Source organism: Hyperolius riggenbachi, chromosome 3, assembly GCF_040937935.1.
Source record: "Hyperolius riggenbachi isolate aHypRig1 chromosome 3, aHypRig1.pri, whole genome shotgun sequence".
Classification (NCBI taxonomy): Eukaryota; Metazoa; Chordata; class Amphibia; order Anura; family Hyperoliidae; genus Hyperolius; species Hyperolius riggenbachi.
In genome coordinates, this window is record NC_090648.1 from 174951715 (window position 1) to 174966435 (window position 14721).

General features: G+C 42.7%; 1 protein-coding gene and 1 long non-coding RNA gene across 2 annotated transcripts in view; one reads left to right on the plus strand and one right to left on the minus strand.

Annotated features, from left to right (window-relative positions):
* The window catches only part of LOC137563182 (ras GTPase-activating-like protein IQGAP1), a 180306-nt gene that overhangs the window by 90394 nt on the left and 75191 nt on the right, over positions 1-14721 (plus strand). The window contains 4 exon segments of the mRNA XM_068275319.1: positions 3462-3539; positions 3631-3707; positions 7762-7829; positions 9402-9515. Coding sequence (XP_068131420.1) covers positions 3462-3539; positions 3631-3707; positions 7762-7829; positions 9402-9515 — 337 coding nt within the window.
* LOC137563183 (uncharacterized) lies at positions 9335-13840 on the minus strand. The gene is made up of 2 exons (XR_011030283.1): positions 13661-13840; positions 9335-9642 (listed from the first exon to the last, which is right to left on the minus strand). It is a non-coding gene; the product is annotated as an uncharacterized lncRNA (long non-coding RNA).

The window sequence follows — 14721 nt, forward strand, 5'->3', positions numbered from 1 at the left end:
CCGATCATATACCATTAGAATTCTAGAATATTCAAAAGATCAGTTTGTCCTAAAAGGTCCTCTTCCAATAAACGGTGAAAAATATTGCATCACTTCATGCTAGTGATTTGAAAGGCTCTTCCTAATGCAATGCTGTGGGCGATTTTTTTTTTTTTTTTTTTTTTTTTTTTTTTTTTTTTTTTATAAAATAACATCACTCAAGTGAGAACAAACTCATAGCATTACATTAGCAAGAGCTTTTAAAATCACAGGTGCTTAAAAGAAGCTCTTGCAGTGTGAACCAGCCCTTAGGGTATCATTATTAGTAAGTTTTGCGCAAAAGGTGGATCAGCGCAACACCAGGCCGCCTCCGAATGGCCTCCATCAGAGATGCGCTGAGCCCCCCCAGGAACTACAAACGCACCTTGAACCCAAACAGAAGCTCTGCATATACACCAAAAGCATGGCTGTTAAGTGGGAGCAGCTGACCAAAAACGAATTACATTAGTACATAGCAAGGAAATGAGCAGCGCTACTTAAAAACAGACTAGTGCCTACCTGCAAAAGAGTGCAAGCCCCACTTGTGGGGTCGAATGCACACCGAGCATACACATGACCTGTCTACCACTAGAGGAGGATGTTGGTTTCCATTAACAGCTTGCATGCAACCTATTAAGTACTCGTCCCTCCCACTGCGAAGAAGTCAATCCTCCATGGGAGGGGCCTAACACTAACTAAATCCTAACTTCTCCTATATATTAGTAAGTTTTAGGTCAGCTAATCTCCTGAAAAAGTTTTGATTCACAAAATGCACTGAGAAAACCATTTTTTTCCCTTCTCATGGCTTGTTGTTACTTGACCTGCCAAAGCTGCATCTCTAAATATTCCCTTTACAGTTAAAACTGAGACTTTGGCTGCGTTCACACTAGCAATGAAAATGTTGCGCTTAGTGAAACAAAATGCATGCGAAGGAATCCTGTGCAAACCAATAGGGTCCAGTCATATCAGTCTGTTCGGAATGGATCCGGTCACTCTGTTCAGTCAACCAGAACAAAAGTAAGGGTATTGTGCAATATTCTGGATTGGAGGGTACGCTGAAATAATTCTGCATCAGAGGGATGAAGCAGATGGCAACAGAGCCCAACTGAATCATTGCTAGCAGCCTGTATGTTTTGCAAAAAACTCACCTGCCGCCATCCTTTTGGGTCCTTTATCTCTACTACGCCGTCCATTCTGGTCCATGCGCGCTAGAAACAAGGGTATACTGATACCAGGGCCCCATGAGAAGCATCAGGCTCCAACTGGTTTGCAATAGGAATTGTCCCTCCCGAGGTAGGATTCTTATTGGTTCCCTGAGTGGTGGACCAATAAAAATCCTCCCTGTGCTCAGGGAGGGGCCTCATTGGTCTATAAATCAATATTAGCCTAATGCTTCTGATGGGGCTCTGGGATTGGTATACCAGCGTGTTCAGCGTCCAGGGACCCGAATGGACGGTAGAGGAGGAACACGCTGGTGATGCAGAAATTAATGAATCAATGTAGCATTTTTTTTTATTAAAGTTCCATGTTAAAGTGTACCTGAGGTGACATGTTGAGATAAACATGTGTATGTACAGTGCAAACCATATCAATAACCAGGCTGTATTACTTGTTTTGGGTTCTGAAAGAGCTCATTGTGTGGGCTGTGTGAAGTTGCCCCCCTACAATCAGCACAAATATAAATTCTAGCATGTTTGGTTAGTGCTTTGTGCCCACACAAATCTTTATTTTTGCAGCACAAATGGGCAAAAATGTAGCACTAACCAAATATGCTAGAATTTTTATGTGTGCTGATTGTAGGGGGGCCAACTTCACACAGCCCATTTGTAGGTATGTAAGTAACAGCTTCTGTCTTGTCAGTACTTGTCGGGAATATAGTAAGCATCACTGATAAGCAAAATACAGCCTTAAAGAGGAACTCCAGTGAAAATAATGTAATAAAAAAGTGCTTAATTTTTACAATAATCATGTATAAATGATTTAGTCAGTGTTTGCCCATTGTAATATATTTTAAATCCCTGATTTACATTGTGACATTTATTACATGGTGACTTTTTTACTGTTGGCAGATGTCGTAGCTGCTGCATGCTTTTTTGGCAGTTGTAAACAGCTATTTCCCACAATGCAACAGGGTTCACAGACCGGAAACTGCCAGGAGTACCACGGTCCTCAGTTTCCTGTGGGAGGGGTTTCACCACAATATCAGCCATACAGAGCCCCCTGGTGGTCTGTTTGTGAAAAGGAATAGATTACTCATGTAAAAGGGGGTATCAGCTACTGATTGGGATAAAGTTCATTTCTTGGTCGGAGTTTCTCTTTAAGTTTTCCTGGCAGAATACAACTGAGACCAGAGGGGATAGGAAAAGGTCAATACTTCATGTATTTTCAGTTAGGGACACTTTATAGGCTGCCACTGAGCAGAGACAACAAAACATTAATTCTACTTTGTAAATGTTTAAATATAAAATAAAACCAGGGGATATCTAAAAAAAGGTCATTTTTAGGAGAAAGATAAATACAATTGTTTCTCATCCATTTATTTTCACCTCTTGTTCACTTTAACGCTAGATTGAGACATCAAATCTTTGTGGCTTTTCCAAAAATGATGATGCTAAATGTTAAGTCTGACTGAATAGTGCGCAAGCGATGGACAATCAACTGAGACCTTTTGCAGGATGGTTATACGGGTACCCCCAGGTTACTGCCTGATCTCTTTTCACAGCAGTGCAAAAGCATTTGGAATGCATTTTCTCTGCCTATATTTATTGTCCACATCTAAAATAGGATGTCTCTCTTTACTACTGGAAAGGACTTGCAAACCTTGCCAAACCAAGACTGCTTATACCTATAGTTGATCACTTGCATTTTTCATTTGTTCAGCTGCTCATAAACTTGTGTCTTGCATAGAGCCTGCTGAGTAATTTAGTAAGGCTAGGGTTACACATTGATAGGTGTTTTCGGTTTAAGGGCTTTAACCAACCTGTATATTTGGGTGCGCAATACATAAATGGACAAATTAACAGTTATGGTCTCTGTGGCTACAAGTATACACATGGCAATGAGTTTTGTATAAAATGAAAAGTTTGGATGCTTTTAGAATATATAAGCCACAGCGCCAGATGTTCACTAATGTTTGGTATGACCATTTGATTATTATTAAATGTGCAAAAATATGTTCCACATAGGAAAAAATATCTGAAAGATTTTTTCCTAGCATGGTTTGTGTGGTGCAACAAGCAATCTTAAAGTATACAATACACTGATCATATTTGGACTGCATGTTTCTCCAGATCCTTATGTCTTTGTATCTGCACTATGTCTTGTGGATTTACTGCAGCACTGGAATTCATTCATAGGTTGTTTATCCAGCAGCTAAAAGGCCCACACCCTATAATAGATGCTGAATACATAGCTAATAAAATGTCTGATTTATTCTGCTTTAGGCTACCGGTCTTCACTTCAGACACACAGACAATGTGATCCAGTGGCTAAATGCAATGTCGGAAATTGGCCTTCCAAAGGTATGCTAATGGAATGCAATATATGCAGCTGTTACAGAACTGCACGCCTTGTTTTTGAGTTAACTGACAGTATTCAAACCATTGCATGCAGATCTTTTATCCCGAGACCACAGACATCTATGATCGGAAGAATATGCCTCGCTGTATATACTGCATCCATGCCTTGAGGTAAGGACTATTCTTTATTGCTTTTATCAGCATCCTAATCTTGGATCTCATGCACTCGAAACTGCCTTATCAAATACTCCTGCATATGCGATCAACTGACTTCCGATCAAGCTTATGCAGTGTATCCATTGTAAGTTCGATTAGACATGTTGGAAAAACTCTGTATGATGGGGTGGTGGGGTATCACAGGCAACGCATATAGCATTGCCTGGCATCAAGCAGTACAATTCTTGCAGTTTTGTCTATGCCTGATCCATTTCTGGTGTGAATTGTACTATCTGATCAAATTTTAATCTGATGGAGATTAAGTTTGGCATATTGGGATGTAATCAACCCATGTATGGCTAGCTTTAGTCACATTTTTGACTAAAGGCAGACTGACACTATTCAGTCTATCAACGACTGTGAAGTGCCTGTTAGATCTCGCTGTGAATGTTGAGTAACAGCAACAGTTACGTGCTCTTCTTTCCAGGCAGTGAGACAGCAGTACTGTGGTGCTGGAGGACGGCTCCATGGCTCAAATACCTTGCTTAGTATCGCTCTGGTTACAGGCGTATCGGTTTATCGAATAGTTAAGATTCCCCCAAATTATGCTATGAACGACTGTACATTGCTCAGGTGAAGCTGGAAATTGAATTTGCTGGTAAATCCTGAGTAATATGAGGTGATGAGGCTCTCACGTTTTGGACTTATCACCTCTAATTGCCTATGGCCCTAGGCCTGCAATACTCTTACCACCATACTTTACTGTAATCCTCAGAAATAAAAAAAACTTTTTTTGTGTGATTTTATTGGAATCTTTTGCTACTGTTGAGACCTGTTCAGGAACCTCTTGATTTGCAGGAGACAGAACATACAGGGTAACAAAAATGAATTTTTTTTGTTTTTTGTCCAAATAAAGAAGGTTTAGGCCAACTGAGACCTTTAATTTCTGGATTCAAGTTGGTGCTTTTGTTAGTCTTGTCATGTGTTCTACTATTTACATGGCGTGGCATAGGCAGGAGTCTCATCTGGATGATGTCATCTGCTGCTGGAATATTAGTGTGGGCTCCTTTACAGCAGTCTTTTTGTTTGGACTTGTTTGTCTTTGCAAGGTGCTCACAAGGAGTGGCAAGTTGTTGTCTGCAGCATAGATTATATTGCAGTCCTATTAGATTTTGTAGTCACCCAAGCAATAGAGATAATTGTATGCCTTGTATTCGATTCATAGCTTTTAAAATGAAAGTGTAGTGCGACAGCGGAGAAGCAAAAGCTGCCTACAAATATAGTAAGGAAGGGGTGAGGTTATAATGCTTCTCAGGACAGAAGGGACTGTTAACACTATAAAATGTCATGTAAAAATGAATTGAACTGCGGAAAGCTGTATAGGTGTGAGTGGGCGTATGCTCCCTGACCAGGATAATGGGGGCACTGCTGGCAGGATAAAGGGAAACCTAGATGATTTACCAGAAATATGTTTCAGCCTGCCACAACTCCAGAGTAATGACAGAAATTGTACCTCTTCCTGTCAAGCCACACCCAGCCATCATCATCCCATCCCACCTTTCACTTGTGTATTAAAGAGGAGCTTTCAGCCATACTATTTCAGAAAAAACATATAGAAGTACTGTAGATAAATACTTGCTTTACTTATATAACATATACTGTATATTGAACTGTCCACATTTTGATTTTAGTGATTTTGTTTTTTTCCGATTGTAAACAAAAAAAAGAGAAAATCCTTCTTAGGATTCTCAGTTTTAACTATCTATTTTGAAGCCAAATCCTGATGTAATTTCCTCCCTTACTCTCCTCTGCCTGATTGTGTATGCATTGCCCGCCCTCTCTCCAGTCTTCAGACACTCCCACCCAGCTCTGAGTGATTTTTCTCATCTTCTTAGCATGAGAAATATTGGCCAATCAGGGAGGAACAGAGGTGTGGGAGCGGAAAACAAGAGGGAAAGCAGCTTCAGCCAATCAAGGTGCATTAACTATGTCTGAGGGGAAAGGGGGAGGAAAGTAAGAAAGAACAAAAGCAAACCCAGCATGCCCTGCAATTTCCTTTGTGTGGCAGATGTACCAAATAAGAGCCAGTGAAACTGGGGAATGATGTTTTATGGATAAGAAAAGTAAGAGTGATTTTTAAGTTTTGGATTGCCTGGTTAGCATCCTTTATCAATACTAATCATTACTTGTTTACCAGATAAAAATAATTTATTTTTGATTTTATGCCCGACAGTTCCACTTTAACTGAATCCTGTATTGTTTGTACTTTGGCTGATGTTTTGTGTCATGCTAATGTTGAGTATCTGCTATAACATTAGAGGGCTGAGATTGCGGTTTGAACATTCCACACTCTGGCATCAGATGTGTGTATCTGGCCAGTATCTCTTAAGGGCATCAGCGGCCTGGTGATACCCAGAGGCAGGTTGTCACTGGAATGAATCTGTCACCATAGAAGCAAGAGGCAATTTTTACACTTCGCCTCCTTTGGCTGAGCAATATGAGCAAAACAACTGAAAATGTTACTGATTATAGTAGGGTAGAGCAGTGAGTGATGATGATTTGGAAAGTACATTGATCCATTGCAGCCAATCTGATTTGAGTACAACATACTGAAGTGGGATCAATTGTAGAATTTTGGGAATGGCTATTATATTAGTACTAGTGACCTAAGTCAGTTTAAAAATGGGCTCTATGTCTGTCGCTGCACGCGTGCTCAGCACGCACACACTGTTGGCCCGCCCCCTTGGCCCTGCGTCCTGTCCTAATGGTTGTGTCAGTGCAGAACATGCGCAGTAGCACAAAAGCACTGACACACGGACATGGGACGCAGGGACACTTGTAGATTATTAGGTAGGATGGATATTTGCATATGTTTTTTTTTTTTTTTTTTTATTTGCTTTTCAACAATACCAGCTGCCTGGCAGTCCTGCTGATCTATTTGGCTGCACTAGTGTCTGAATAACACCAAACACAAGCATGCAGCTAATCCATTCAGACTTCAGTCAGAACACCTGATCTGCATATGCTTGTTCAGGGTCTATGGCTGAAAGAATTAGAAGCAGAGGATCAGCAGGACAGCCAAGCAAATGGTATTGCTTAGTGCCTGTTTCCACTATGTGCGAATTCGCAATGCGAATTTTCGTATTGAAAATGTAACCAATGAATGTCAATGGAGTCCTTTCCATTGAATACACATTTTCACAGGCAGTATGATGCAGAAAAAACATGGATGGCATGCTGCAAATTTCTGCACTACACTTCCGTTTCTCATGTAATGATATTTAGACGCATACAAAAATTTGCATTAAAAAACAAAAATTTGCATACTGGAAAATGTATGTGAAATCTAATATCTTAGTGGAAATGGGCCCTTAAAAGAAAATAAATATGGCAGCCTCCATATCCCTCTCGCTTCAGTTGTCCTTTAAATATAAGCAAGTCTATTGGTTAACATGGGCTGTCACATCTAATTCCATTCTGCATGCAGAGAAACAAGGTGTGATCCCCTCAAGACCCAAACCCAGTGTTTTTATACATCGTTGCACTGAAGTTTCAGTTAACATTTTAGAAATGGGAGACCAAGTCCAATGGTCTGTAATGTATTCTCAGCAATTCTTTCAAAAGCCCCCACTGTTATCTGTTTTTTTTTCTTCTTTCTACTGCTCATTAATTCAAAAGCTGACAGCTCACTAACTGGCAGTTCTGGGTCATTGTTATTGTTTATTAATTACTGTGCTTCATCTTTTTCATAACCTTTTTATTTTCCTGCGAACCTTGGCCATAGAACAGTTTGTCCAGCTCCATGCTTTCATTTTGTCTGAGGAATCTCTGTGTATTTGTGCTGAATCATTTATTTAGAGCATGGATGGGCTGTAGTGGGCACAGCATTTCACTTGTCCAGTTTCTCAGTTAATCTTGACATATTTCACTTTTCAGAAAATGGATTGAAAGGGCTTGAGGAGGCTACAGCAGTGGACAGGAGCCTCCGGGTCCACATAAGAGGACTTTTCTGTCGGTTTCCTCACCTCAGCGCATATCTTCATTGTTTGTTTCACTATTTCTTTTTCAGTTTGTACCTGTTTAAACTTGGTCTGGCCCCACAGATCCAGGACTTGTATGGAAAAGTAGAATTTACAGGTCAGAATTCACTTTTTATTTGTGTTTATATAAAAAATACGTTTGAAATGTTTTAGTCATGTGTGCATGTTGAATTTATTTATAGATGTGCTGGTTTTGTTTTATATAAACAGTGTTCATTTGTAGATTGCATTGTCCATGTTTACTTCTTGACTAAGTAGACTACATTATTTAGTTCCAGCTTGATATAAGTAAACCTAAAGTCAGATTCAAGCCTATTACTATGTGAAATGACTGCCCTGATAGACTGGGGGATAGCTACTGCTGTGAGGTTGCTCCAGCCATAACCTCCTCTGTCTTGCTGCTATCAGGATGTTTGTAAGAAACCGATTGACAGCAGAAATCAGTTTCATGAACCCAAACCACTTGCGGCAATATTTTTTTTCCTTGTTTTTGCTGATTGGTTGCTATGGGTTACACATACTGCTCTTTGCTTTATGAAATAACCTGTTTAATGCTATTTGTGGGCTTGGCAGACCGGCAAATTAATTCCCTAGGTTGGTATGTTCTTAACCAGGTGAACCTGAAAGAGAAAAACCTATACGTGCAAGAGCTGCAGCTAGTACACACAAGGGCAGAAGCCATGGCTTAGCTACGCTGTATTCAATTACTTCATGTAGTTAATCAGTTTTTGTTAGAGGAATTGGTATCTGGACAGTGGCGTAACTAAGGAGCTTGTTGCCCCAGTGCGAGTTTTACATGGGGCCCCAAGCACTCTATTGATGTGGAGCCCCAAAACCTACCAAGGACAGATGCAGTGTCAGAGAGGTGTATTTAGAGTAAGAAAACAGTTTAAGGATTACTACTATGCAATGCACATATAGAGGTGTTCATTACCAGCATAGCACCAATGAAAAGCTAATGAGATGGATGGAGGGCCCCTCTAGCCCAAGGGGCCCACTGCGGTAGCAACCTCCGCATCTCATGCTATACCACTGTATCTGGGCTAGATTCTCAGTGATGAGGATAATATTGTTTATGCTGTTGTAGTTAGTTTGTGTTATAATTGTTTTCCTTTAAAAGATGGCAAACCAAAATTTCATGTTCAGAAAATGCCATATGGTGTTCAAACCTTGGAAATTGGCAAAATAAAAGTATTACAATGTTCTTCCTGAGAGGCACAAGATATATTGTAATGTTTGACTTCCCAAAATTAGACGGGTGGTGGGGGCTACCTTTTTATTGAAAGTAAAAGTCCCCTTCCAATTTTCCAGGAATGTATTGCTGTAACTAGGTAATTTAACAGGCTATATTAAGGCTTAAATGGTCTGACTGCTCGCTCTGAAAATCAACTTCAACTTCAACGCAGAGTGAAGAAAGTCTGTAGAGGAGTCAGAATTTTCTCCAGAGCGCAAGTTGCCTAAACACATTTTGGTGTGTCGTTTCCAATTAATGAAAATCCACTTCTGTGGCAGGGATTTTGCTAGAATATAATGTGGAAAGTTTCAAAGGATTAACCATGTTTTCTGCAAAATTGTATTTAATATTAAGAGAAAAGCGAGATATGTGTATGCTTCATTAATGCTTTAATTATTTAATGAGACATATTTGATCATTCGTGATTGCTTGCAGCGGAGGAGATTGATATCATGACGAGTGAACTTGAGAAGTATGGCATCCAGATGCCGGCGTTCGGCAAGATAGGGGGGATCTTGGCCAGCGAGCTCTCGGTAGATGAAGCTGCATGTGAGTAGACGCTTGTATTTCATGGTGCTTTCATGTTTTTACAGACTTCTTTATGCTGAAGTTTTTAAAAGGTTCTGTTTCCAAACTTCTTTCTTCAAATACATTCATAGTACGGTAATTTTCATGTCTGAATGTAAAAGTACACGGGATTAGGAGATATTTTTCACGGTCTTCAACATGGACTTGTTCTTTGTTTTTTGTTTTTGTTTTTTTTAACTAAAATAAATGCTAGTAATAATCCTACAATCCTTGTTTTGTGACACATTACTGCACTGCATATCCCTTTTGTTGGTTAGCATAAGAACTATGGGATTGGAATTCTTCAATTGCAGTTGTAAGGTTTTGAGTGTCATCATCTGATTGATATTAAATTAATTTAAAGTGTACCTGAGACAAAAGCCATCTTAGGTACCATACTTACCTGGGACTTCCTTAAGCCCCCTTGAGGCCGCTTAGTCCCTCGCTGTTTCCCAGGGTGGCTTCTGTCCCCGAAAACCTGGCCTCATCACTCTTCATCATGCATGCCTGGCCAGGCGCTCTCCTCTTTCGTGCTTCCGCGTCTGGGAGCATTCTGCGCTTGCTCTGTACTATTGCGATTGAGCGGCCTCATGGGGGTCTAAGGAAGCCTCAGGAAAGTATGATACCTGAGATGGCTTTCATCTCAGGTTCACTTTAAATAAGAGCTTTCAGCCATACTATCTGAGAAAAAAACACATATATAAGTAGATACATACTTGTTCTATATCAAGAGAGAATCCTTAACATTTCCCATTTCAACTGTGCCTATTTTGAAGCCAGTCCTGATGTAATTTCCTCCCTTACTGTTCTCTGCCTGATTTGCCCACCCTTCGCTATAGAAAGTGCATTATCTCAGCATGAGAAATATTGTCCAATCAGAGAGGAACCGAGGTGTGGGAAGGGAAAACAGGAGGGAAATAAGCTTCAGCCAATCAGGCTGCATTAGTTAAGTCTGAGGGTAAGTAGAGAAGCAAAAAAGGACAACCCAACATGCCCTGCAACTTATTGTGTACCAAATAAGAGTCAGGTAAACTGGGGAATGATCATTTATCAACAAGAAAAGTAATAGTTTAACTTTTGGATTGCCTGGTTAGCATCCTTCTTGTTTACGAGATAAAAATAAAGAATTGATTTTTGATTTTATGCCAAACAGTTACACTTCAAGGTTTTGCTCTGGGTTACCGTCATGTCTGAAGCACTGTTGACCATGACAGGACTATATAAATTCATAATACTATTATAAGAGCTTGAGTTCAACATTTCATCTAGGCTTAGAGTTGGTGACCTTTCAATCAGTTTCACAGTTTATGAAAAACATTAATGAATCCTGGCAACTGTGTGAGTTTACTCAAGGTGCTGTAGCCATGGTAACACACATGAACAGTTTTCAGTTTCATACAGAAAAGGGAAGCAGATCTTTAACGAGTGGTTTTTGTATAGTAAAGTCCTTCCTGTAGCCTTGCGCAAGCCTAAACACCGCAGTGTACTCTTCGCTGAATTTCTCTCATTAGTGATACTTTCCTTGCGCAGGGTGCATTAACCCTCCTGGCGGTATAAAAAAATACGCCAGGAGGCAGTGCGGCAGTTTTTTTTAAAAAAAATTTTTCTATATCATGTAGCGAGCCCAGGGCTCGCTACATGATAGCCGCTGCTCAGCGGCATCCCCCCGCCCTCTTCGATCGCCTTCGGCGATCTCCGATCAGGAAATCCCGTTCAAAGAACGGGATTTCCTGGAGGGCTTCCCCCGTCGCCATGGCGACGGGCGGGATGACGTCACCGACGTCACTGACGTCGGGTCGTCATTGGGAGTCCCGGGCCACCCCTCGGCGCTGCCTGGCACTGATTGGCCAGGCAGCGCACGGGGTCTGGGGGGGGGGGGCCGCGCGCCGCACCGTATAGCGGCGATCGGGCGCGCGGCGGCGGCGATCGGGGTGCTGGCGCAGCTAGCAAAGTGCTAGCTGCGTCCAGCAAAAAAAAAATTAAACAAATCGGCCCAGCAGGGCCTGAGCGGCACCCTCCGGCGGCTTACCCCGAACTACGTTCGGGGTTACCGCCAAGAAGGTTAATACTGATCCCATCCACCGATCCAGACAAATCACTGCATCATGCAAACTCCCAGCAGCTGCGATAACATTAACTCCTGTGGGTGCTTTGCCTGAGAAATCCTCAAAAGCTCTGATGTTTGGTAGCAATTTCTCTTCAAGGGCCTCTGTTTATAGACCCGCTGCTTTCATCTAGTTACAGACTGTTTCCTCGAGGTAATCACCACTGTTAAACATACAAATTATTCGTCAGGAACATTAGGATGTTTGCCAAATGTCCCCATTATGTGCATCTAATAATCGAACAGTGATTACTGGCCTTCATAATGCCCGGAACTTTCCTGCACAATGGGCCCTCTGGAACCCTCTGTTGTGCTTAAAAAATACTTCCAAAATAACTGTTTATACTCTGACTGAAACAGAGGCTAAAAAAGTAATTTCAGCTCTATACTCATTACTGTCTCCTTTTTCTCCACGGCTTTCATTTTACACTGAGGGTTTATCTCATTATGTAAGAATTGGTAAAATGAACAGGCCAGGAATGGCCTTCATCTGTATAAACACACAGCAAAGCACTCAATCAGTTCTGAGGTAGACTGGGAGGGGCACGCCATGGGGGATAACTGCACAATGCAAATATATAATCAATCCATGCTATGTAGAAAGAACCTATTACAGTAATATCCCTTTACAGTAGCATCCTTATATAGTTGACTCCAGGGGACCAGGAAAGTCACAGTGCGATGTGACGGAAATGCTCAGGGCCTTGCAGAAGTAACTCAGAAGCTGCAGTGCATTATCCTGCAACTTCCACAGTAAGTCCAGAAGTGCACCGGAAGTCTGTTTTTTTTTTTTTTGTGGGTCGAACATGCGGTGCGACTTTTTGGCTGCAGTGCGATTTGTTCTACTGCCGTGCATCAGTTTACAAGGACCCTTAACCACCTGGGCGATACAATAAAATCGCCAGGGAAGCGGCGCAGCAGTTTTTTTTTTTTAATCATGTAGCTAGCCTAGCGCTAGCTACATGATAGCCGCTGTGCAGCGGCACCCCCCACCCCTTCCAATCGCCTCCAGCGATTAGAGCAAACAGGAAATCCCGTTCGGGACGGGATTTCCTGTTTGGCTTCCCCATTGCCATGACGACAATCTGGATGACGTCATCGACATCATGGCATCGGAGGGAGTCCCGATCCACCCCTTAGCGCTGCCTGGCGGTGATTAGCCAGGCTGTGCACGGGGCCCTCTAACGCGGCGGGTAGCGGCGAATCGGTGCGGAGCGGCGGCGATCGGCGTTTACACGCAGCTAGCAAAGTGCTAGCTGCGTGTAACAAAAAAAATATGCAAATCGCCCCACAAGGGCCTGAGAAATCCTCTGCGGCGGCTTACCCCGAGCTCAGCTCGGGATTATTGCCCAGGAGGTTAAGGTTGCTGAGCTGCGCTGATTAGTAATGAACAGAACATTTGCCTTGTGTCCTTATGTGAAAATAATCACTAAGGGCTGATTCACACTACAAGAGTTTTTTAAGCGCTAGTGATTTTGAAAAGCTCTTGCTAATGCAATGCTATGGGGGGATTTTTACAAAATCGCATCGCTCCAGTGAGAACCCTTACATAGGATAATCAGAGCTTTTAAAATTACAAAGTGCTTAGAAAAGCTCTTGTAGTGTGAACAAGCCGGTAGTGGGAATGAGCCCTTACCTGGGAAGGAAAGAAATCTAGCAAAGTACATCGTTGTTAAGTGAGAGGTTACTAATTCAGAGCTCATGCAACTTTTATGCTAATTAAATGCAGCTTGGACATGGACCAATCAAATGCAGCAGCTGGCCCCACTTTGGGAAGGACTATTAAGTCTTGGCGGGCTGTATCTGTCCCCGGGCCATAGCTTGTGAACTAAAGCATTAAAATTGACCACAAGTCTGCATGCTTCCTGCTTCCACAATAGGTGCTCAGATGTGAAGGTAATGAAGACCCTTGGCCATCCATTACATTACGTTGTTCTGAGATGCACATGCGTGGCTAGCTGATTCACCACTTACAATAACATAGTGAAGACTGACAGCTCTTGTACCATTGCCAATATAATACCTCACGTTTTCCTAGGCTGGGTAGAGAGTCTATCCAGAGTTGATCTTTCCCTGAAATTAAGGCTTCTTGCACACCAAGACGTTGTGTTAGGTGGCACGTTAAGGTCGCATAACGTGCACCTAACACAACGTATGGTGCTGCAAAAGCCGACGGTAGAGTGAGCCGCGTTAGGCTGCTCGATGCCCATAATATCTCCCAGAGTGGCGCTGATTGGCCAGCGGGACCACGTGATGCGGAGCGAGACACTCCGCATCACGTGGTCCCGCCGGCCAATCAGCGCCCGCCAGTGCAGTGAATATTAAGTAGCCATGTGCGCGGCTACTGTAGCTGGCTCTCCCCGCCTCCTCCGCCCCCCACTGCGCATGTGCAAACAGTCTAACGCGGCTATAGCCGCTCCAACGCCGTAGCATGCTGCACTTTGCACAGAACGTGCAGCGTTACATGTAACGCAACGTGGGCTGTGTGAACAGCCCACTTGTGTTACATTGCTGTGCGTTGGGGGAGCGTTACAGGCGCACTAACGTGCGCCTGTAACGTCTTGGTGTGCAAGCAGCCTAAGACATCCCTTAAAAGTAATCCCTAGCGGGAATTTTGAGCATGCTCGAAATAGAAGTCCTACCCCAAAAGTAAGCCCTAGTGGCAGGAAGGGGAAAAAGTATGGCAACTTGTGTTTTTACTAGAGCTGATTGTCTCGCAGGCAGGACCATGGCTCCATCATTGCGCCAATCACTGCACTACCTGCTTCTTAGCAAGTGCAGTGACTGGCGCAATAATGGAGCCATGGTCCCACCTGCGAGACAATCGGCTCCAGGAGAAACAAGTTGCTGTACAAGTTGCGGCTCCAATAGAAACAAGTTGTTCTTCCTCATAGGCTGAAGCAGGGGACACAGCAGCATAGTGCTGGGGGAAAGAAGAGGATGCAGGGGGATAACCTAGGACACAGGGGACAGTGCAGCATTGAGCTGGGGATAAGAGGAGGATGCAGGGGACATCAGAGGACACAGGGGGACACCAGGAAGACAGGGTTACATGGGAGGATAGGGGATAGAGGAGAACACCGG